This window comes from Crinia signifera, chromosome 3 (assembly GCF_055691185.1).
Source record: "Crinia signifera chromosome 3, ASM5569118v1, whole genome shotgun sequence".
NCBI lineage: Eukaryota > Metazoa > Chordata > Amphibia > Anura > Myobatrachidae > Crinia > Crinia signifera.
In genome coordinates, this window is record NC_139219.1 from 255258975 (window position 1) to 255284781 (window position 25807).

General features: G+C 44.5%; 1 protein-coding gene across 1 annotated transcript in view; it reads right to left on the reverse strand.

Moving 5' to 3' along the window:
• The window catches only part of LOC146062705 (vomeronasal type-2 receptor 1-like), a 45121-nt gene extending 29315 nt beyond the window's left edge, over positions 1 to 15806 (reverse strand). Inside the window, exon 1 of the mRNA XM_083174758.1 lies at positions 15446 to 15806. Coding sequence (XP_083030884.1) covers positions 15446 to 15660 — 215 coding nt within the window. The 5' untranslated portion in view covers positions 15661 to 15806. The remainder of the gene's footprint in view (positions 1 to 15445) is intronic.
• Positions 15807 to 25807: the final 10001 nt, after the last annotated feature.

Sequence of the window (25807 nt, forward strand, 5' to 3'; positions counted from 1 at the left end):
GGGTCATACCCGGGAATGTGTTCCCGGATGCTTCCCGGGACTCTACCCGAGAATGTACCCTTTCACACTGCACTCAGACCTGGGATCGACCCGGGACAGCCCCATTCACACTGATCCTGGGAAATCCCTGCAAATACATATGCATGTCATTAGAAATGGACTCCAGGGCTCTGAAAGATGACATCAGCATTTGTGAGCCCAAGAAAGCTCCAATCAGCAGCTTTTTTAAAGTCCCTTGTACCCAATCCCGGGCATGGGACCATTCACACTGACCGCATCCAGGGTCGATTCCGGAATCTACCCAGGCCAGGACCTGGGTAGAAATCCTGGGATGTTTCAAGACCCTTTCACACTGAGCTAAATGCTGGGTTGATGCGCGATCATGTGCAAAAACCCGGGATATGTGAAAGGGGTATTAAGGGTCCAAGTCAAACTAGGCTGCAGAAGTTCAGGAATCAATAAAAGTTGATTTGCGCATTTCTGGCAATGTGCTCATGCAAGAGCCCTGAAACTGCAATCACAGGAGACCACAGTTTCAGTGCTGGCCAGGGGTGGTGGAGAAGTGCAGGGGTGGGATGCAGGGGTGTCTGGGCCGCTGGGGAGGAGGGCCGCAGTGACTGCATGATGCCATATGCAGCCACTGTGACCCAGTACATGGCCGGCCTGTGCCATCTTCGCAGCTAAGCCGTGCAGCCAGAGGGCAGCATATTAGCGATCTGCCCACAAATTTTGGGAGTGATTAGCCCATACCCCTACTTAGCCATGCTGAAGTGTTAGGCCACCTTCCTTCCTACAATACCAGTGAATTGTTACCACACTCATTAGATGCACCTGTCACCAGCAGGGGAATACCTCCCAACACCTACCCCCCCCCCCCCCCCCCCCCCTTCCCCACAAGGAGGAAATACATCTAAGGCAGTGGTTCCCAAACTTTTTTGGATCACGGCACCCTAGAGTATCAGATTTTTTTCATGGCACCCCTAGGCAAAAATTTAGATACCAAAAACTTCAGAAAAAAATATTAAATTAAATAAGTTGCGCTTATATGTCCTCTTTAGGTCCAGTTATGTGAGTAATGAGGAACATGATTCACTTCTGTTTATCCACATGTTATAATTGACAGTCACAAGTACTGATTTTCCTTATTACTTTGACCATATATCATTTGAATTTGTCCTGGACCACCAACCCAGGGCACCCCTGCAAGTGCTCCGCGGCACCCCTGGGAGCCACGGCACACAGTTTGGGAACCACTGATCTAAGGTATAATGGGACCCAGTTTGCATGTGCTGCAACCAGCTGCAGTCAGAGTACAAATTGCGTACAGATACAAATGAATCAATCACATAATACATTATACATACCTCCCAACATAACCCTCTCCAGGAGGGACACAATGCTCTGCTCCTGCACTTTCCTCTTAATCTATGATTACCTTCTTCTATATTAAACAGGTTCATTGATAAGAAAGGTGCTTTAAAACAGGTGATAGCAGTCGTACATTAGAAAAGTGCAGAAGCCAGAGGCGTAGCTAGGGTGGAGCCGGCGGAGCACCAGCTCCGGGCGCTGACATGTCACCTGGCGCCGGAGCTCTGCCGACGGCTCCCCCGCCCTGCTCGCCTGCTCCCCAGGGCCAGATTTGTCCTGCTGAGCGGGCAAAAGCAAGTGACAGGCGGGAACTGTCTCCCTCCCAGAAGTTACATTACAGCTGCTGAAACCGCATCATTCACAGGCGGCTGCGTTCCTGCTCCCTGCCCGGCACAGTGCTGGTTCCTCCCCCTATCCATCTATCTCCTCCTCTTCTCCCCGCCCTGCTGACCCTCCCAGAGTAGTACCACTTGTGCCTCTCCAGTCTTCTTGGTCAGCTCTGTGACCTGTAAAGGTACCCCGCAGGTGCCTGGAGAGCCGCAGCTGCATATAGAGTGGAGCTGGGAGCCGGAGCTGTGCCAGCGCAGGGTGCAGGTGCGGAGACTTTGTGCTCTACCACTACACAGCTCCTTCTCAGATGGCACGAAGTTCAACTCCAGGTATGGGGCGGAGCCAATGTGATTTACTGATATCTCTATCTGTCCTGTCACTGTGTTGTCTCGTCTCCGTCCTCATCACTCTCCCAGTACCCAGTGTCACTGCCACACAGGCTGCTGTCCAGTTTGTCTTAAGTAATGAGAATTGCCAGCTACTGTAGCTTTCTGGGAATGTAGTATACTCCAGCATGGGTGACAGTAAGGCCATGTAAGCTACTGGAAGTGCAGCACTAGGAGATGTTACATGTACAGGGAGTGCAGCACTAGGAGATGTTACATGTACAGGGAGTGCAGCACTAGGAGATGTTACATGTACAGGGAGTGCAGCACTAGGAGATGTAACATGTTACATGTACAGGGAGTGCAGCACTAGGACATGTAACATACTGGGACGGACTGCAGCACTAGGACATGTAGCCAGGGCCGAATTTGTCAGGTACAGGGAGCATTCTGCATTCTGCCTGTGACCATGGCCGAGTGGGCAACAGCAAGTGACAGGCGGTGCCACTGCATAGGTACATGGGGGTGAAACAGAGCACAGTGGCATAAATAATAGTGCTACAGACCCTGCCATGGCCTGGGTTGTCCTTTTATTATACAGGGGGAGCAGCCTGTGGTGTCCTTTTATTATACAGGGGGAGCAGCCTGTGGGGTCCTGTTATTATTATTAATGAGCAAGGTCAGTCCTCTTAGCAATAAGCAAGGTCAGTCCCCCTTGGCAACGAGCAAGGACAGTCCCCCTTGGCAACGAGCAAGGACAGTCCCCCTTGGCAACGAGCAAGGACAGTCCCCCTTGGCAACGAGCAAGGACAGTCCCCCTTGGCAACGAGCAAGGACAGTCCTCCTTGGCAACGAGCAAGGACAGTCCCCCTTGGCAACGAGCAAGGACAGTCCCCCTTGGCAACGAGCAAGGACAGTCCTTCTTGGCAACGAGCAAGGACAGTCCCCCTTTTCGCCGTGCAAGGGCGGGCGCAAAACATGCCCTTGCTCCGGGCACCGTGGAACCAAGCTACACCACTGGCAGGAGCAGAACATTGTGTCCCTCCTGGAGAGGGTCATGTTGGGGAGGTATGTATACCACATATAAACAAACATTATTTAAATCAATTAAAATGTTTAGTTCAATGATTCTTTGCATTTACTGCTGTATTCTTCAATGCTATATATGTTTCAAAGTGATACATACGGATGACTGGCGTCTGGATACCGTCGGTCAGAATTCCACCACCAGCATCCCAAAGGTGGGAAACCCGACAGGTGTCAGGTAAGTATGTTTATCTTCCTCCTGCCCCCCCAACCCAAACCCTAACTTCCCTAGCCTAACTCCAATGCTCCCCTATCACCACAGCCTGACCATATCCCTCCATGCTAGTGCCAAACCCTAACCCCTGCACCCCTCCACCTACACCTTACCGCCTCCAGCCTGCAGCCTAAACCCCCTTAAAATTGCCTAACCCTAATCCCACCCCCCTTTCCACAGCCTAACTCCAACCCCCCCTCCCCGCTCCCTAACCATAAGTCCCCCCAACTGAGATTCCGACAACGGTATAGTGAAGCCAGCATCCTGACCGCTAGGAAGATGAACGCATCCCATTTCAACTCTATATAAAATATAGTAAAATACAGTCTTTGTCATACTGATCATTTTTAAACACATAAGCTAAAAACATATATATTAAACACATTATAATAAAGTCTTCTGAAGAATAATATAATAAACTATTTTACCAACTGCATCAGGGATATTTTGTTGCAATTTTGTTATAACGGCAATAGGAAAATACAATTATCTGGGAGGGAAGAGTAATCAAAGTGCCATTATTATGGCTTTCTAGCTGTATACTTGGAAATGAATCAGCATAAAGCACTTTATTAAAAACCAGGGCCTTTCTATGGTGGTATTGGATTTTGATAAAACTATTAACTCTTGCACTTACAGAAAGGACAAACTGCTGCACATTTCAAAGCAAGAAAACAAAACGACAGCAGTTGCCAGTAATCTGTCAGCCAACAAAAGAGTTGGTACTTGTGTATTATCACGGCGCGCGTCGCATCGCATACCACTAATTAAGGTATGCGATGGACCCGATTTGAGGCTTTTCCCGGGCTGAATGTACAATTTTAATATCGCGTCGCATCGCATGCCATTATAATGGCATGCGATGCGACGCGATTTCAATGTTAAATGCCCAGCCAGACCCGATTTTTAATTGTATCCCCACCCTGATGGGTAATAAGTATGTTAAATGCCCCCCCCCCCCCCATTGTTAACACCACCCCACTATCAACGCCAACCCGAAGCGTAGCGAGCCCGCGAGGGGCGGCGGTACGCGTCCTCCGACCTTTTCATACCGCCACTATCCACGTCGGCGTGGAGTTGATCTTATATAGTATGGCGAGTGCATCGTGGCGAACGGATGCGCATAATTTCACAAGTATTACACATTCCGCTCACCACGCTGGTGGCTCGCTGCACTCGCCACACTATATAAAATCCTCTCCACGCCGACGTGGATAGTGGGGGTATGAAAAGGTCAGAGGACATGTACCGCCGCCCTTCGCGGGCACGCTGCGCACGCCGCGCACGCCACGCTTTGGGTTGGTGTTGATAGTGGGGTGGTGTTAACAATGGGGGGCATTTAAAATAGTCATTATCCATCAGGGAGGGTGTACAATCTAAAATCGGGTCTGGGGGTCATTTAACATAGGAATTAGGCATCTGGGTGCATGTGCGACTTAAAATCGGTCGCATTGCATCGCATGCAATCATATCGCATGCGATGTGATGCGACGCGATTTTTGGTTGTACAATGACCTGCGATGGAAATCGGGGGCGCCGTGATAATACACAAGTACCAAAGGGTTTATCGATGTCCTCATGAACATTAACATTTCATGGCTGGTGCCTGTAACTCTAGCAGCCTGCTACTAGTGTGCATTGTGTAACCAAGATGCTTTTGCAATATCCTTATACTGTAATTCCAGATTACATACACTTATAGCACGTTGGGATCGTTTTGTCTACAGCATGTTGGTCGACAAGCATTAGGTCGACACCATTAGGTCGACATGGGGAAAGGTCGACATGTGTCTATGTCACCATGGGACAAGGTTGACACGGGTCTAGATCGACATGGGTTTTGGTCGACAGGTCATTAGGTTGACACAAACATTAGGTCGACAGTCAAAATGTCGACATGGGGTTTTTCATTGTTTTTTTACCCGAATGTCGACACAGTCGACATGGACACAGGTTAAAGTGCACCGCTTCACTCGCTATGCTTCCGGCATGGGGCCTCGCTGCGCTTGGCACACTATTTTATTCTCCCACCACGCATGAAATACTGCCTGTTGGAAAATGTCAGCTCAAAATACTGTGAAAAACCCCATGTTGACCTTTTGACTGTTGACCTAGACACTGTCGACCTAATGCTTGTGTCAACCTAATGACCTGTCGACCTAAACCCATGTTGACCAAGACCCATGTCAACCTTGATCCATGTCGACCTAGAACCATGTCGACCTAATGGTGTAGATCCAATGTTTGTCGACCATCATGCTGTAGACCAAATTACCGTATCCCCTTATAGCTACACCAGTGGTTCCCAAACTGTGTGCCGTGGCACCCTGGGGTGCCTTGGGGGACTTGCAGGGGTGCCCTGGATTGGTGGTCCATGGAAAAATGATTTATGGCCAATGTAATAGGCAAAATATAGACAAACAGAAGTGAATCCTGTCCATTACCACCTAACTGACACTGAGGAAGAGATAGAAACACAATTGACTTAATTTAATATATTTTTTTCTGATTTTATCAATGAGAGACTTTTGCCCTAGGGTTGCCGTGAGAAAATTCTTTTTTTTATTTTTTAAATTTTTATTATTTGCAATTTTTGACATATAAAAGACCAGGACAACAAAGTCCGTACATTTTATACACGACAATACAATACAATCATACAAAACGAAAAGAAAAAGAAACAACAAAAAAAAAAAAAAAAAAAAAAACATTACCTATTTGACAAGAGTTTTCCCTTTTTCCGAACATTTGGTTTATTGGGGCAAATAATCATGGAGTGTGTTACCACTCTTCTCTGGCTTTTTGCCAATCTCTCCAAAGTTTAACCTTTTTATTATTATATTTCTTCCCCGACGTTTCCATCTTATAATTATGTTCTATTTTGCTCACTACCTTCTGCAGTGTGGGGCTCTGCTCCTGTTTCCACAGTTGCGCAATTGAGGCTCTCACTGCACATATTATTTGGTTTAATAAATACTTTTGTGAATTATTTAGTTCTATTGGGAGTATGTGTAGGAGGGTCATTTGTGGCGTCAATTGAACTGCTGAGCCGATACACTGCAGGATTAGGTTTCCTATCTCTGTCCAGAGATCTAACAAACTATCACAGGCCCAGAATATGTGTTTTATATCTCCTTTCTTTTCACATCTCCAGCATCTATCTGGTTGATCCGGGAAGAATGTATTGATTTTGGCCGGTGTGTAGTATGTCTGGTAAAATACTCTATAGAATTTCTCTATCTGTATTGTAGAATTAGACATCTGGTTTACCGAGGAAAACAGTTGTGCCCATTGTGCCTTATCCCAGGAAAAATTCAACTCCCTTTCCCATTTCAGCTGCCATCTTGTTTTATTTTCTTCTCCCTCTCTCTCATGTTGGAGTATTTTATACCAAAAAGTTATTCCCCCTTTTTTTTTAACTCCGTCCACTTGGCTTATCCAATCTTTCGGGGGTGTTTTTGGGACTGTCGTCTCAAATATGCTAGATTGGAGCCAGTGTCTAATTTGGAGATATTTAAAAAACTCAGAGTTGGGAAGATCGTACTTGCTTTTTATCTGCTCAAAGGACATTAACTGTCCCTTTTCATATACATTATCCAATGTTTTTATTGCGTGGTTCCCCCACTGTTCCAAGCTTAAGTTTGGTATTATTTTTGATAAAACATTTAAGGGGAGGCACGTTATCGGGGCACCTTCTAGATTATTCCTTCCCATAAGGTCCTGCCACTTCTGTAGGATCAATTTAGTGGCTTCTGCTAAGCCTTTACAGTTTTTGCTTATTTTGTGGGGGAGCCAAATTAGATCTTTAGGGGTCAATGTGGGTGACTTATTGAGTTCCGGATCAACCCAGCCATTGTTTTTCATGGGACAGCTCCAGTTCTTAATTTGGTCTAATAGCGTGGCGGTTTGATATAATTCTACGTTTGGGACGGCCAGTCCCCCTCTCTCTTTGGGGAGCATAAGATATGTTTTGGCTATCTTTGGTCGTTTATTTCTCCAAATGTATTTGTTGAAAAGGGAGTTAAATCTCTGAGTCCAGTACTTGGGTAGTCTTTTTGGAATGGCTCTAAACAGATATAAGATCTTTGGTAGAAGGAACATCTTTAGGGTCGCCACTCTACCTATTACAGAGGTCTCGATGCTCATCCATTTATTGACCTTTATATTTAGCTGGGCCAACAGAGGGGCATAGTTGAAATCAACTATGTCCCTCTGTTTGGCTGCCAATTGTATCCCAAGGTATTGTAGAGAATTTTTTTTCCAGTTAAATTTATAACGTTCTCTCAGATGCTTCTGTTCGGTTAAGTCTAGGTTCATTGGGAGAGCTTCCGTTTTATTCGCATTTAATTTATAGTATGAAACAGTTGCGAATTTCTCTATAATAATTAATAAAGCTGAGAGTGATTCCTCTGGGTTCGAAACAAAAAGGAGAATGTCATCTGCATAGAGTAGGATTTTATTCTGGGAACTCTCCCCCAATGGACCAGAGACTTCTCGGCTCTGTCTGATTAATTCCGCCAGTGGCTCTATTGCTAGTATATATATTATGGGAGAAAGAGGGCATCCCTGCCTTGTCCCGTTTGTTATCTGGAATTTATTTGAGGTATACCCGTTACAGAACACTGTTGCCGATGGAGACGCGTACAAGGCAAGGATGGCTCTAAGGAAGTTACCCTCCAGTCCATATCTCTGAAGGACTTTTTCCATGAAGGTCCAATGCAAGCGATCAAACGCCTTCTCTCCATCGAGCGATAGGACCACTAGCTGGAACTCTGCTTTTTCAGCATACTCCATTATATGGAGTGCCCTATATACATTATGTGGGCCCTGTCTGTCTTTTACAAAACCAGCTTGGTCTATATGTACTAATTCTGTTAATATTGGCGAGAGCCTATTAACAATACATTTAGCGTAAATTTTAATGTCGGTGTTAAGTAAGGCTATTGGCCTATAGTTTGCGGGTATTGTAGGGTCTTTTCCTTCCTTCTCTATCATGACTACTCGCGCTTCGAGCATTTCTCCTGGAAATTTGCCTAATCTGTTTCCTTCTTGAAATGTTTGGAGCAGGATTGGGGCTATCTCTTCTTGGTATATTAAGAAAAAATTATTTATAAAGCCGTCCGGGCCCGGACTTTTATTTGGTTTCAAAGATTTAATTGCTACTAAGATTTCTTGTTGGGACCATGGAGTGTTTAATTTTTCTCTCTGTTGTTCAGTGAGTTTAGGTAGTTTTACTGTATGCAAGAACTGATCGATTTCGGAAGGGGTAGGTTGTGAGGTACCTTCATCTGTCTTTAAATTATATAGGTTACTTAGGTATTTGGAGAAAATATTTGGTATATCTGCAGGATTTGTTATTTTCTCGCCTTTATGGTTGTATAGGGCTTTTACTGCATTTTTAATTCTAGCGCCTTTAATTTTTCTGGCCATAAACCTCGTGGCCTTATTGGCTTCACCATGGAATTTTTGTTTAAACCTCTCGAGTTGGAGATTTATTTGCTTTATATTTAGTATTTCTAATTCATCTCTTGCCTTACAAAGGTCTTTATAAATTTGTTCATTAGTGGGGGCGTTTTTATGTGTCTCATGTAATATTTTTATTCTATCTTCTAGTTCAGTAGTCTGCTGTAATTGCTGTTTTTTTAACCTAGAGCTAATTTGGATAATTTTGCCCCTGATCACTGCCTTTAGCGTGCACCATAGGTTTATTGCATTGGTCTGTTGTGCGTTATTGTGGGACATAAATTCATTTATTGCTTCCTTTAATTCATTTTTAATTTCTGGAGTGGAGAAGAGGGTGTTGGGGCATCTCCAAATTCTGGGGGTCAAGATAGCGGCACTTTGTAGCCAGCCCACTGCTACAGGTGCATGGTCCGAGCAGGAGGCGGGTAATATATCTACTTTGCTTATATTCTGGAGAGTAGTCCTATCTACGAATACGAAATCTATTCTTGAGTGTGATTTATGCACTGTTGAATAAAAGGTGTAATCTCTGGTAGTTGGGTTCAAGACCCGCCATGTATCGTACATTTCCGCTTTGTGTAGAACCTCATTAAATTCTTCTGCTTTTTTCCTAATTTCTTTGTGTGACTTAAGTTTTTGGAGGTCTGATTTATCTAATTTTGGGTCTCTTATCATATTGAAGTCTCCCAGGACTAATCTTGTTCCCTCTGCAACCGCATTAAATTTCCTCCAAAAAGTTTTTATAAAGGTGATTTGGGAAGTGTTAGGGGCGTATACTGAGGCTATAGTGGTTTTCCTGTTGTTAAGTAGGCCTTTTATTATTACGTATCTCCCTTCTTTATCCATTACTTGTGTCTCTATTTCAAAATTGAGATATTTTTGTATAAGGATAGCCACTCCCACCTTTTTTCTTAACGCACTAGAGCAATATATTTTAGTATATCTCTGGTTACTTAGGTTAGGTTGTGATACTTTTGAAAAGTGTGTCTCCTGGAGTGCCGCTATTTCTACCCTTTGATCATGGAGGAATTTCAAGATTCTGTTCCTTTTTTGCGGCGAATTTAGGCCTTTGACGTTTTATGACATTAGTTTAATTATTTTGGCCATACTAACTTCAATTTCACGCTACTGCATGACACTGTTTTACAGAGCCCCAATACATCCATCTTCTTCGAAGGGTCCGGAATTCTCTTGTCATTACATACAATACAAACAACATAGACATATAATCCCCCACCCATACATAAAACATTAAATGTACTATAATAAGCACAAAAGAACTCTCCTATCCAGGTGAGTTGCATGTCATTTATTGGGGGGTAGCGACTTTACCTTTCCCCTCTCTATTTGCTTATTCTTATGTACCCCATCCCCCACCCAAGGAGGAGATATAATGAATAAACCCTGTTGGTTTTCCCCTGCTTTAAACCTAATTTCCCCAAAAAAAAATCGGGGTTATAGGGGTAGGATATTATGTTTAAGATATTGTGTTTGTAATGTTCGTCCTGTGGCTGGGCGCTTCCATGACGGGTAAGTTCAGCTTTTATCCGCCCTATATATATGCTAATTTTGTTGATATCTATATCATTTTATGTAAACACTTACATCCTATTACGCTATGATAATGATACTATATGGCCTATTTCGTGTTGTGTAGTGATTTCCTCATGCTTCTAAGATGGGTAGTAGAATGTGGGGGGAAGATACCGTGTTTATAATATTTGTCCTAGAACTGGGCATTTTTCCGTGTTGGGTGCATTAAACTTTTATCCACCCAGTGCTCATGCTGGTTTTAGTGTTATTTTTAATATTTCACCCAAAGTTTATATTCTATTACTTAATTACGTAACTAACATAATAAATATACGCTAAATCATAATGTGTCATATTTTCTAATGCTTCTGCTAAGCTGTCATTGTTTCATTTACATAATTTGTGGAAGTGCATCTAAGTTCTTAGAAAAAAAACAAAAAAAAAAAACAAAAAAAAAAAAAACCCCACACAACAAGAAAAGGCCACGTAGTAGGGCCGCGCTTAGTTCTGGTTAGTGCGTTACCTTATTTTCTCTAGCTTCTAGGGCAAATCTTACTTCTTATAGATGTCTTATTTCATATAAATGCATATATATTCGTTCAAAATCATAGTCTTAGGACAGAAAACCATCACATAACCATAGTAATATTACTTCCCCCCCCACCCCCTCCCCCTCCCAACTCCCCTCATCCCTTAACCCACACAATTCAGCATAGTTCAGTCCCTTCAAAATGAGACTAATTTTGGGGAGGCAGGGAGAGAGGGAGAGAAAAAAAAAAAAAAAAGAAAACCCCTCTGTAGGGGAAGGCCGCATATTTGGGCCACGCTTATTTCTGGTTGATTCCTTTTCTTGTTTCCCTAGTTCCGGAACAGATCTTACTTCTTGTGGGTATCTTATTTCATATGTGTCCATATATCTTCATTTTAAATCGCCGTATTAAGGAAAAAAATCTTCACGTGGCCATGATAGTCTACCCTCTTCCGCCCCCCCCCCTCTCCTCGCTCTCCCTCTCCTTTCTAGGCCGCACAGTTCAGTCCATTCAAAATGGGCGAGAAAGAGCAAGAAAAAAAAAAAAAAAAGAAACAAAGAACAAAAGAGAAATTAATTAGGGTCAGGTTCCATAGATCTATTCCTTCATGTAGTCGTGGCAGGGGTCCAGACTTGCTGTAATTCTGTCAATTTTACACCTTCCTCTATGGGGGTCTGTAGGTTCCATTGTTTCAGGCCCTCTCTTGCCTCCTGTTCCGTTCTCCATACTTTTACTGTGTCTCTATGTGAGACTATGAGCCTCACTGGAAATCCCCATTTATATTTGATTTTCGCTTGTCTTAGTATCATGGTTGTTTTAGCAAAGGCTCTCCTGTTTGCCAAAGTTGCAGCCGATAAATCACCGTATATCTGCAAATTACGCAATGTCTCTGAGTTTTTCTCCTCATCTCTAGAAGCAAACAATATTTGCTCCTTTATGTGATAATAGTGTAGTTTTAGAATCACATCTCGAGGCAAGTCAGCTTGTACCGATTTAGGTTTTGGTAATCTGTGTATTCTATCGATAATCAAATATTCTTTTGATACTTCTGGGAGCATTTTTTGAAATAGTTCAGAGGCGTATTGGTTTAATCTAGTATCAGGGATTTTCTCTGGGACTCCCCTAATTTTTAAGTTGTTTCTTCTTGCTTGATCTTCCATGCTTGTTAGCTTATTTTTTAACATAGATACTTCTTCTTGGACGGTTTCATGGGCTATTTTTAGGTTATTATAAGCTTCTGCCATATTCTCTAGCCTTCTCTCTGTTTGGTCCGTCCTTTCACCCAGGGCTACCACCTCTTTTGTTATAGTTTGGAATTGGGTTTTAATTTCGGCTGAGAGGTCATTTTTTAGGTCTGCCATCAATTGCGCCATCTTTCGCAAGGTGATGGGCTCATCTAAGGTTTCTTCTTCTTGGGATAAGGTGATGTCAGTCTCTTTTTGGGAAGCTTTCTTTTGCATGGTTGGAGATATGGAAGGTCTCCCTTTCTCTTTATTTGGGGGGGTTTAAACTATTTTGAATATACTCGCTGGTGTATTCATTGCTGGTTTTGCTTTTTTTGCTGGCATTATTGGGAGGGTCTTATGGGGGCTATGCCAGGGAGCAACTAATGACTCCTGCGGGAGGTAAACAAGAGAGGGTTTTTAATATTTTTAGAGAGGGGGGAGGCGCCACATCTTATATATTTATATAATTATGCATGTCTAACAGGAGATCACACCCTTGTTTCTCCTGTAAGTCCTTGTAGCCTGGGAAGGGGCACGGAGCAGGGCTATACTGTATTGATAAGTTCATGCAGATTTAACAGGTTTTAAGCAGACTCTTTTAAACAGAAAATTATTTGAGGTATCTCACCCATCTTCTTTGTTGTACGTCTCTTGTGGGTTGCTTCAGGTGCCCGTGGGTCTGAACAGGTCTGTGCAGGGCAATCTCTGTGGCCTGTTATCTCTGCCCGGCCGTGGGGGTTTATGCTGCTGTGTCTGTCTGTGACTAGACCGGGCGGCCTCCCCAGCCTCCAGCTACTGTCCTGTTTAATTCTGCTGCTATGCAGCTTGGTTGCTGCGGCGAATCACCGGGCCGGGTCTCTTTTCTCACCCTCCGGGTACAGTCCCGCTTTGTTGCTGCTGCTCACACCTCCTGTTCCACGTGCGAGTCCAATCTCTCCACCGCTCCGTCTGTCGCTCACCCTGACAGCGGCGGCGCCTATCCGAGCACTGCAGTTCTGCTTGCCGGGGAGTGTACTGTATAGCCACGTCTCAGGCGGGGATATCTCTGTCTCGCCCGAGCTGGTTGCTGCGGCGAATCACCGGGCCGGGTCTCTTTCTCGCCCTCCGGGTACAGTCCCGCTTGGATGCTGCTGCTGTGGCGCTTGAGCGCTGCTATGCCGCTCAGGGCAGCTCACACCTCCTGTTCCACGTACGACTCCAATCTCTCCCCCGCTCCGTCTGCTTCACTCACCCTGGCAGCGGCGGCGTCTATCCGGGCACTGCAGTTCCGCTTGTCGGGGAGTGTGCTGTATAGCCAAGTGTCAGGCGGGGATATCTCTGCCTCGCTCAAGCTGAAGCTGGCGCGACCTGCATGAGCGTGCTTCAGCGTCCTGCGTCCTGCTTCCTGCTTCCTCTCCCCGTTGTGATGCCTCCGTCACGCCCCCTAGAAGTATCAATCCTAAATGTTTAAGGGATCAGTTTCATGCCGCACACCTGAGGCGGTGAGAAAATTCTGATACTCAGGGGCGCTGTGATTCCAAAGAGTTTGTGAACCTCTGAGCTACAGTATTCATTTGTTTCTCACCATTCAGATTACAAGCTTGGAAAAAGGTAACTTAATATTTTTACCAACACAACATCAAGAGTAACACTAATCATATTAAAATGTAACAGCTTTGTGTGGATATTTATGAGAGAATATATGATTAAAACTTTTTAATCTTGTTTTTTGAGTTCTCTTACCATTTACACAGAACAAGACGATATGAAATAAAATATACAGTACTCCCTATGGTATAAGCTTGCGAGCAGGGCCCTCCTACCACCATGTCAGTCTGTTATTATTACCCAGTTTGTTTTATCGCTGTTGTTTCCAATTGTGAAGCACAATGGAATTAGTTGTGTTTCTGATTAACGCAAGTAAAAGGCAAAACATCCTATACTATGGGGACATTTACTAAGATGGCAATTCTATGTCTCTGTCACATGGGATGTTGCTATGGGAAACCAATCAGAATGTACTTCTTATTTCTTTAGCACCTTCTAGAAGATAATAGATAGTATATGATTGGTTGCCCACAGCAATATCCCATGTGAAATAGAACTCCTGTCTTAGTAAATGTCCCCCTATGACAATATTCAATGCTACCTCAGTGTATCAGTGTTTACTGATTACAGAGACAGGTACATCAAAAACAGACCCATTCCAGGAGGGACAAAATGCTCTGCTCCTGGACTTCCTTGCCAGTGGCAGTTGCAGAGGTGGGACTGCACCATTGTCCAAAGTTCAAATAGGGGAGCAGCCACACAGTGAGTTCCAGACTGTGGTGTTTGGGGTGGCAGTTGGTGGGGCTCCATTATCTGAATTTTGGACTGTGCTGCAGCCCTGCAACTCTGCAACTGCCACTGGCTTGGAGGTCCAGGAACAGAGCATTTTGTCCCTCCTGGAATGGGTCATGTTGGGAGGTAAGAGCTTTATACAGTCATATATATACTACACCATGAACATGGCATTACATCTGTTTATAATACAATTCTGCCATATTAAGTATTCAAGCACATTCCCTGCCCAAAATAATGATACCTTACACATTATATAGAACTAATAAAGGTATATGGATCACCTCAGTCTGCCCCCTCTTTACCCTCCAGCCAGAGACCCTCCCTTTGCTGCTCAGCCCACTTCTCTTTCCAGCCCCCCTCACTCTGTGCTGCCCCCTCTTTCCAGCTTTGTCCCGCGCCTCTGCACTGCTCATTCTTTAAAATGGGGGTACTCCTCTTCACTAGGGGCCTTATTTTGGTTCATTCTTTCTGTCAAAATCCTTCTTAGATGGACAAAACCATGTGCACTGCAGGGGGGGCAGATGTAACATGTGCAGAGAGAATTAGATTTGGGTGAGTAATTTTGTTTCTGTGCAGGGAAAATACTGACTGCTTTATTTTTACACTGCAATATAGATCTCACTTTGAAGTAAAACCCCACCCAAATCTAATTCCCTCTGCACTAGTTACATCTGCCCCACCTGCAGTGCACATGGTTTTGCCCATCTAAGAAGGATTTTGTCAGAAAGAATGAACCAAAATAAGGCCCTAGGTCTGCCTTGTCTTGCTGTTGTACAAGCAGTATGATCACTATGCACATGCATGTTGGAAATGGGACAGACCTTAGCAAATTAATATACAGACAACAACAAATAATGAAGATGGCATTCAGGAGAGAGATGGGGAATTTGTCATTTATTTCTGTATACATTTATATAATATTGTCAGAGAAAAACATTGAAAAGACAACAGAAATTAGCGGCCTTTAATTATTTTACATTCTGCTTGAAAATGGTCAGATTGTACCACCCAACCAACAACTAGATAAGTAGAAGAATCCAGACTCACCCTTCACATTTTGGTGATTTCGGCTCCTCCGTGTCAGAGTCATTGTTCAGTATGGTCCTGAAGTGAAAAGGAAACATTCCTCCAATTATAAGTTCATGGTTCTTAGATTCTACAAATCCATGGAGGTCAAACTTCCCGATCAGTCTGCACTCTTGGCCACGGACATAAAGATGGTCCTGTAGACATACGAATAAAGCAACAAGTAGATAGAACATCTTGCTGCGAGGTAGGTAATGACAAACAGAAATATGATTAAAGTGACAGACACTCAGTTTATATCCGAGTTGGCAATAAAGGTAAGTCCGCAGTTATTGACCTATAATGGTGTGTGGTGACCCAGGGTTGAAGGTCGGATGCTCTATCATGCAGATCATGGTGCATTTGTCAGTTAGGAAATGAGCACTCTGATGTCAGCAACTAGAGAATCTGGTGCCTGGCGTGTGATTATATTAAATAGACAACAAGAATTCCTATGGGATCCCCCTGCATTCTTGATTGGAGATATTTAAAAGCAAGCAATGAATGAGAGGCTTAACCATATGTTTCCTGTATCAATAATTATTAGACGCTAGGTAACATTCTATATGGCTTGCCTATGCACTTGTTTAATGTAAAACATTTTATCTAGAACATGATAACAGCTTAATTCAGATAATAAAAGTGAAACAGAATTTGAATTCAATTTCAGCAAAATTCTTGAGATCTGGAGACATTTTTAATTGGAAATATTTTATTTAAGGGGTTGCGGTTAATTTCCCGGCGGTCAAAATCCCGATGCCGGAATCCTGACCGCCGAAATCCCGAAACTTTCTCCCTCCCACCCATAGAGGGAGAATAAATTAGCGTGCCGAGCGTAGTGAGGCACCAGGCCTACTGCGTGGTGAGCGCAACGAGCCCGCAGGGGGGGCGATCCACGTCCCTCCTTGTCGGAATTCTGGTGTCAGGATTTTGACCGCTGGGATTCCGACCACCGGGATTCCATACCGAATCCAATTTAAGCTGATAGGAATGATAAGAAGTGAAACCACAATTTCATTTTAATATTTTACATGTTTTATTGAATTGAGTGTAATATATTCCCACCTTCAAATGGCGAATGTTTCTATTGGTTCTTACTGCATGAGCCGGTTTATTTCATAGGATGAAAAAAAGCCTGTGTGACTGCAGAATGGGCCTAATTCAGACCTGTTCAATAGGCTGCATATTAATTCACAGCCCAGCGAGCAGGTAAACGCTGCCCGTCGGCACGGTGAACCCGTCATTTTTTGTTGCTGTTATCCTGGCAATAATAAATTCATTTCTGCAGAAAAATATCACAGTCAGGCGCTCTGTGCCCATCCCAGCAATGTGCAAGCTAAAGTGGTCACATGCACAGACCTACTGCTCATGTGTGTCCATTAGACAGCACGTATGTCAGTGTTTGTCATATGGGAGGGATCCGGATAATCCCTCGCTGAATACATTGTGTGATATGCAGCCCATAGACTTCATCGGCTAACACTATTGCCCTATTGGGATGAGCAACAGGGAAAAGAGACACAAGGGCAGCCAAACCCCTGTAACTGGGATACTTACATTTTAAGAGTGTCATGATTTTTCCCACAATAAGTGTATAATAAATATGCCTCAAAAACATAACTGTAACATGTGAGTGACGTTATGTGGAGGATAAAGAGACAGGATCCACTCTCAGCTCCCATCCTGACTGCGTTTGTGCATGGAAGGTAATGAGACTTTACAGGGTACATTATTAGCTAAACCAGGATGAATGGGGGGGGGGGGGTCAGGGGAGACAAAGGGGAGTTGAGGGGCTACTGGCACGTATGAAATAGTGGGGGGGACGAGCGAGGCACCGCCTTGCCCCCACGTTCCTGTTCCTATGAATAAAAATGCAATGCTACTTGCATGCAGCATTGCAATTCCATCCATCTCTGAATTCCATGACATACTGCAAATGTATGAAAATAAAGCTATAAGATTACCCCTTTACTGTGGATTATTAGATTCCATACATATAGGTAATATACTTCCCGATGATCTGGCCCACACTTTCAAGGGGCATTGAGGGGGTGATTAGGGGGCAGAAGGTAGCCCACATTCCCAGAAAAGGAGGGAGGGGGCTTTCTCCTGTGTTCTGGAAGGCAGGGCTGGATTAATTAACAAATTTGCGTGCTACATATTGGAATATAAATTAAAGATGTGGGAACACTGATCCATATATGGTGGGACTGTCCCTTGATCAGACATTTTGGACCAGCATCATGGAGAAGACCTCAGAGATACTAATCTTCCAAGTGCCACAAGGTCCACGTTTCTGGTTACTTTCCCATTCAACTATACCATTGTCTAGATACAAGAAATCTCTAATTAGACACATGAATAATGCAGTTAGAGCGGTTGTCCCAGTCAAATGGCGATCCACAACACCACCGACTATATGGGAATGGTGTTAAAGATTAGATTTATATATAAATCTGGATGATGTTTTCTTTTCCTGCCCAGAAAAACAACCTGACTTTACTGAAGGCTGGTTTAGCTGGTTAGAGTTCAAACTTACATCCACTTACAAGGACTGATTCCTCACCCATCTCCCCGGTGAGATGTGAACGTTTCCTGGTTCCCGAACACTTGATATCTAGTAATATTTGGCACCTGGCACTAATATGAAGAGAGACAGCTCTTTTTGATCAGTTGATAGGTTTAATTATCTTGTAATATAAAGTTATCTCAACTATCCCCCAGTTTCCTTACCTCATGTGTCTAACCCCCCCCCCCCCCCTCCACCCTTTTTCTTTCAGTTAGTTCTCCAGTGAGTCCAGTCCAACTAAAAGTTGTAATAGATGAATGAATACTTATTTCAAATCATACCATTTTATATCATCATACTTTGACGTGTCTTTCTATTTACAATGTGCTGAACCGCACTTTATTGATAACACACTTGACATGAACTGTACACTGGAGTACACACTTTTGATGGATGAATGTAACTCTCTGGTAAATTGTAACTTTTTTGAAAAATTCAATCAATAAAGAATTTATAAACAAAAAAAATTAAAGATGTAAACCTGATAAATACGTTTTATGTAAATTTCAGGGGCAGATAATGGCAATGTTTTCATTAACATAATTGTCTTTTAATATGGGAAAAAAACGATGAACATTTAGTATAGATATATGGGTATTTCCAGAACATGTTCTCCATGTAACATTTGTATTATGTTGTGTTCACTTCTGCTGTGACATCTACTTGTCACTACTTGTTCCTTTTCCTTCCAGCTACAGAAACACCTGAACCCTTTGGCGACGCTAATGTTTTGATTGTCAAGGGACAGAGATAATAGCGGTTAGATTATATGTTACTGTGATTAACACAGCACATACTGAACATGATGCAGTAACTCTTGCATGTAAATGGTTTCCATAGAAGCACTGTAATCCATTCATGATGGAAAACAGCATCATTTAAAACACTTACTACGTTTTTATGACATCCAAGTAAATGTGAGGTTAACCACCTGCCACCTATACGTTTGTATCGCTCAGAACGCTCAGCACACAGCGCTGCACAGCAATGTGCCGCTGAGTGATCTGTCAGGGCCAGTGTTCTCCATGAAAAGAAGCAAAAAAACAAAAGTAATAAAGCAGCACTTTCAATGACTTACAATTAGTTGAATCAATTGGCAAAAAAAAACAAAAGTTTTAATAAGGTAAATCAAAGTAAATCAAATTGTAGCATATATAGCATAAGGCAGGAACCAAGAACATGTGCAAAATAGCGTAGTTTGATGGTAATTAATAACCTGCACTGATCCAAATCAACAGTCCCAATCAAATGAAGTCCTAACTTGCATTGAATTCTGGGGTGTCGCTGGAGGGATCGGTCCTATGGGAGATGGGTGGTCAGTAGAGTAGTCAGGTATGATGGAGGGCAGTCCAAAATTGTGGAGAGTGGAGAAGTAAAGTCCAATCAATTGCACAGTCCAAGGTAACGTAGTCCAGGATAAAACACCAAGGTGTTGGTGTTTTATCCTGGACTGCGTTACCCCTTCATCGCTACATGTGTAGGCCCCATAACAATTTGTGGGAACACTGGCAGGATGGGGTAGGGTTTGGAAGGTGCCAACACCTGGAACTTTCAGCAGACGTTCAAAAAAACCGAGGAAGAGGAGAGGCTGTGGTGTCCCTGCAACCAGTGAGAGATCTATGGGGAGGGAAGTGTAGATGTATGCTGTACGTGGATTGCATCATTGACATTCACTTGTCATTCAGGAAGTGTTTGCTATACACATTTACACCCTTTGTTCAGTGGTAGTTGCTAGATCCTAGTGGGAGAATCGACCTTTGATAACCAACCACATTACACGGGACAGGCCAGGAGGAGGAGCAAGGTCAGTGGGCTTGCACTGTCACTATTCACACCACCATCTAGTGCCTTTAGTAACCAGGTGGTGAGCAAAGTGGCAAGGAGCAAGCCACTGTGCACTAATTGTGCGTTAGGGTACGTTTGCACTACTATGTTAGGAGATTGCTCCTCCTCCTGTTGTGTTGCATCACATGCTTATGAAATCAGGGGTCCTTTCTCCCACTTCAATCTAGGCCTAACTTCTACATACCTCCCAACTGTCCCAATTACAGCGAGACAGACCCACAAATTTGGAGACTGTCTCTCTGTCCCTCCCGGGGGTGGCAATATCCCGCTGGTGGTGGTGGTGGTGGGGGGGGGGGGGGGGGTGCTATTGGTGGGGGCCAGGGATCACCACTGTTGTGCTCTGCAAATGCACAGCATATTTTCAGTGCAAGGAGGGGCGGACTGCCAAGCCCCCCTCTACCCGAGGCGATGGCCACCAGCCCAATGTGACAAGTTGAGGCTGATGGATGCTAGTCCATTTTACAATTGCATCCTGCATGTTTCATTGTGCGCATGCTGTAGAGCCAAGTGCTCACTCACATTTATAGGCAATTCTGAGTTATTTTGAGTCATACTCAACACAGGTGCATATCTTTCAGGGAACAACAATGCACTGTAGTGAATATAAAAAAGTCCTGAGTATGCAGGAAGTCCGAGAGATCCAATAATGCCGTCAAAACCAGTGCATAATAAAGAAATTATTGCTGCTGAGGACTTGAAGAAGACATTATTTTCAGCCAGGTGCATAACTAAAATTTTGTTGGCCCCATAGAAAAATCTTGAAAGGCCCCCGAGCCTTTGTCACTACAATGACCTAGGAGAAAGAAGGCAGTGAGAGAGAAAGAAGTTATAAAGTTGCCCACACTTTGTGATGTGCTTTGTGCGCTTTGTAACAAGATTGCATCGCATCCAGTTCAAAACACAAGCGATGCACTACAACTCCGTGCGTTTTTAACTAAATACGATGCAATTGAGTACAAAAACTATGGGCAGCACATACTTTTTGTACTTTTGCGATGTGATGTGCGTGGGAGAGCACATCGCATCACAAGGCAAAAACGCATTGTGTATGGACATCTTATGTAATGAGAGAGCAAGAGAGACAGTGTCAGGAAGAAAAAAAGAGAGGTGCAAAAGAGAGGGAGAAAAAGGGGGAGAGAGAGGGAGGGGTGAGCAGGAGAGACATTATTTGTATACAGTACAGGGCAGAGGTGGGGGCATAGACAGATGGAAGGAGGAATGGGCAGATGTGGGCATGGAAAGTGGCATAGATTCACAGACGGATGGACAAGATGGGGCACAGACAGACAGAAGGGAGGGTGCATAGATGTACCGATGGATGGCATAAATGTACAGATGGACGGGAGAGGGCATAGATGGAAAGATGAACAGATTAACAGACAAAGAATCATATCGGGATATAGATGGATAGATGTACAGACGGATGGCATAGACAAAAGTCTGAATAGAGCACCATGTGGAGAATAGATGACAGAAGGAGACTGTCACGTTCTGAGTAGCACCAGCCGCAGAGTATCGTAGGCTAGGTGCCTTAATGTATGGGGGTTGCATCCACGACAGAAATGGAGTGAAACAATAAAGATAAAATGTAATTGATTTAATAAAGATATTGCAAGACAGTGATATTGATGGTATTAACCAGGCATGTCCAACCTGCGGCCTTCCAGATGTGCTAAAACTACACATCCCAGCATGCCTTGCCACAATTTGGCTATTAGGGAATGCTAGAATGATGGCAATGCATGCTGGGATGTGTAGTTTTAGCACATCTGGAGGGCCGCAGGTTGGACATGCCTGGTATAAACGGTATATGGCAGATATGCAAGTATAAAGTCAATTGTCCAATAAGTTATTGCAGTGATGAGGGAGCTTGGTACTTGAAGGTTATTGCAGTATAGTTTGAAGAGTGAAAATGAATAAAAGACTTGAATTGGATACTTGAGGATTGAAGATTGACTTGAAGAGAAGATTAACGATTGGAAGATTGGATGATTGGATCATTGAATGAAGATTGGAGGATTGGATGAAGGTTTGGAAGATTGGATTGAGGATTGGATGATTGAATGAAGATTGGATGATTGAATGAAGATTGGATGAAGGTTTGGAGGATTGGATGATTGGATGAAGAGTGGATTGAAGATTGGAGGATTGGATGGTTGAATGAAGATTGGATGAAGGATTCGATTGGATTGAGGATTGGAGGATTGGATGAAGAGTGGATTGAGGATTGGATGATTGGATGAAGAGTGGATTGAGGATTGGAGGATTGGATGGTTGAATGAAGATTGGATGATTGGATGAAGGAATGATGATTGGAGCTGGAGAATAATAAATGAAGAAGACTTGTCCTTTGCTGAATATGGTCGTAGCTGCAGCCAGAGGTAACCGTGGAAGTAACCGTCGGGAATTGAAGCAAGGTGAGACCCCTTAGAAGGACTGACCTTGCTGGATCCACTTTGGCGGTAGGCAGAGTCTGTTGGTACTTGGAGCAGTGAACTGCCAGAAGGAGATCTTCAGGATAAAGCTCAGGGTTGTAGCAGATAACTACAGAGCCAGGTAGGAGCAATGATGCTGCGGGATAGACATCATTGTACTGACTGCTGGACTAGCCTAGGCAGTCAGTACTTAACAGGTGAACTGTGCCGGGATAGGTCAGGCAATCTGACAGGGAGGCAGAGCTGTGCAGGAGAGGCTGAGGAAACCAACAAGATGGCGCCCGCCAGTGAGGGCGACAGATTCCAGCCGGCCCTGATTGTACGCAGCTGCGCAAGCACCGGCATTCAGTTAGAAGCTAACCAGGCACAAACACACATGGTGGCACGCTACTCATACCCTGCATAGGAGTGGAGCACATAGCACCAGTGTCACCACGCGATGACAATGCGGCCACATGTACCCCACCGGAGCCAGGGACACAGGCAGAGGTGAGTACCATGGTTTTATGTGTGTGGCTAGAAAGCCTAGGGCTGAGCACAGCACAGGGGTTTTAGGTAACCGCCATGGTGGATGTGACAGAGGCATAGAAGGATGAATGGGGGGGATTGATGGCCAGACATGGTGGTATAATGCAGGAGACTTGTCCACTTTCCCAGGGCTCTGGAGTGCCACTCAGTTTTCAGGAGCCTCCCAGGTGTTCCAGAAGAGTAAATAAGTATGTTCTGGGGAGAGGCAGCTGTGTGTTGTTACCCACTGCAATCATGCTGAACAATGGCTGCAGGGCACTTCCTATAAAACAAACACTTCCTGTATAATAAACACTTTTTGTTGACAAATGAGGCAGCTAAAAACATTCACATACTACATTCCAGGTGTTATACACTGAGCGAGGATCTATTTAACAGTAGGTGGGCTACTGTATGCCACTGGGATGTGTTGTCTCTTTGGTGATATAATGTTGAAATATAAATATATGTACATGGTAAAGGGGACTTATGAGACGTCTCTTAGGTATATATTTTTTCCACTGAATGTTTAAATACATCAGGATTGCCAGCCCTCCCGGAATGGCTAGGAGGCTCCCGAAAATCAGGTCCCCCTCCCAGCCCAACGGAAAGGTGGGCAACCCTCCCGGATTGCGGCATACCTCATACACCCCCCCCCCCCCCCCTGCATGTTCCCGGTGGCAGAAGCTTTAAATTGCTGCAATTCACCGATTTTTTGGCAGAAGGGGTGGGGCTAAATATTCACTCATCGGAGACCCGGGATTTGCATTACTGGGGGCAGGGACTAATGATGTCTCCATCAGGCCCCGCCCCCAGAAGTGATGCTGACAGTCTCCTCTCCGAGGTTCTCCCATAGACGAGACTGTAAAAGTCGGCAAACCTGAAATACATTTTTTTAAAATGTTCTTAATTGAATGAAAAACTAACAAATTCTGATTATCTTAAAAAAAAACAAAAAAACGGCACTAAGTAAAAGGGAAAAATCGATGTGAGCCCCAGATGTATAGGGGTCTGGGATGTTCTGCTTATAATCTGGCTCTGCTTCCCTTTTCATTAATTGTAGAATTTATATTTCTTTTTGTACTAATAATTCTATGTGCTTTAAAACTAAAGATGGCTGAGCACCACACATCAACGCCAGCAGAGGGAGCTCCTAGAGTTTCAATAATTACACATAAGCCTGTTTATTTTACTCATGTTTAAGCAGGAAAAAAAAAAACATTTTTCAGTTGTATATACTTTGGATTTTCAAGAACACTGTATATTTAATTGTTCATACTTTACTTTCTTTTTTCACTAAACCATTTTGATGTATGGTTTTGAATAAATTGGTATTCATCACTGACCCATAAAACTGATATATTTAATAAGCAGGGAAGAGAATTTATTTCTGGTTCTTAGGTGCAGGGCCCAGTAGCGTAACTAGCTTTTTTGCGCCCCCCCCGCATATTTTTTTACTGCGGTGTCCTGCATTGGGGCCAGGCTTAGCGGGAAGCCCGGTCGGTGTGTGTTGTGGTGCAGTGCCCAGCGTGTGTTACTCAGTGTCTGTCTGGCTGTTGGCAGGGCCGGTGCAAGGCACCGGAGCGCCCCAGGCGTGTCGGGGTGGGGGCGCCCCGGGGGCGGGGGGTTCCTGCTGCGCCGTCTGGGGAGCGGGCAGGGGGGTCCATGCTGGCGTCTGACAGGAGCCTGCAGTGGTGTCCTTGCTACGCGGGTACCTGCGGCACTGTGTATAAAGCTGGCGGCGGTGGGGGGTCCGTGCAGTGAATAAGAAATAACTAGCGCTATGCGGCGGCGCGGGAAGCGCTTCTGTTTTGAAAACACTGGCCGCACGCTGATTGGCTAAATCTCAGCCAATCAGCGTGCGGCCAGTATTTTCAAAGCCGGCAGCGCTTCCCGCGCCGCCATATAGCCCGGCGGATAGCGCTAGTTATTTCTTATTCACTGCAGGGACCCCCCACCGCCACCAGCTTTATACACAGCGCCGCAGGTACCCGCGTGGCAAGGACACCACTGCAGGCTCCTGTCAGACACCAGCATGGACCCCCCTGCCTGCTCCCCAGACGGCGCAGCAGGTACCCCCTTTGCACAGGGGGCAAGGGTCAAACTGCCACCCTCCAGTGGCCGGCCCTTGCTGTTGGGAGCCAAATCCCCTTCTCCCCTTCCTATCACTGTCTAATTATGCATAAAGTTCCTCCCCCAAACACAGAGCTGATGCTAATGCAGCATAGTAATGCTGCTAAAACCGTTGTAAGAGGTGTGTGGGGGGCTTCCAGTTAAAAGCAGCATGTAGCTGTACCGCAAGGAAAGGGACTCCACTCCCCCCCCCGCACCCGGTCACTCGCCACCTGCCTGCCGCAATAGTATTGAGGTCAGAAGTGGCAGCGCCGCCAAGCTAGGCACGGCGGCTACCTCAAACGTCACCCTAAGGGCTGAGACGCACCATTATAGGGCTGATTCAGTCATAATCATCAGGGAAATGGTGGCTGAGCCACCATATCCCCATGTGTACGGGGCAACTGTCGCCGGGAGCACGCTCCCGCAACCAGCCCTGGTGTTGGTCGCTGGTCCCACGAGCATGCTCCTGCGACCAGCGGCTTCCCCCGCAAAGAGTCTCATTTTTATCAGCAACCATCTCTGGTTGCTGATGAAATCGGGAGACTGAGCAATATATTGCTGAAATCTAGTACTCCGTGTGTACAGAGCTTAACATTACAATCTCTTTGATTTATTTATTTTTATTGGTATTGCATGTTGATTTTTAGCTCTCTGTTACACAACTTATTTATTATTGTCATTGTACAGCATCTCTGAAGTGAGAGCCAGTGTCCTCATTATTGTCATATACAGGATTATACTAATAAATGTGCTCTTAATTGTTTTTAAACAGCTCCAATGGGTTAAACTAGATTAAAATAATAAAAGGAGTGTTAGCGGGATTAGTTTTTCCAACATAACTGTTCCTAACTTCCGGGACCCTGGCTGCGGCAC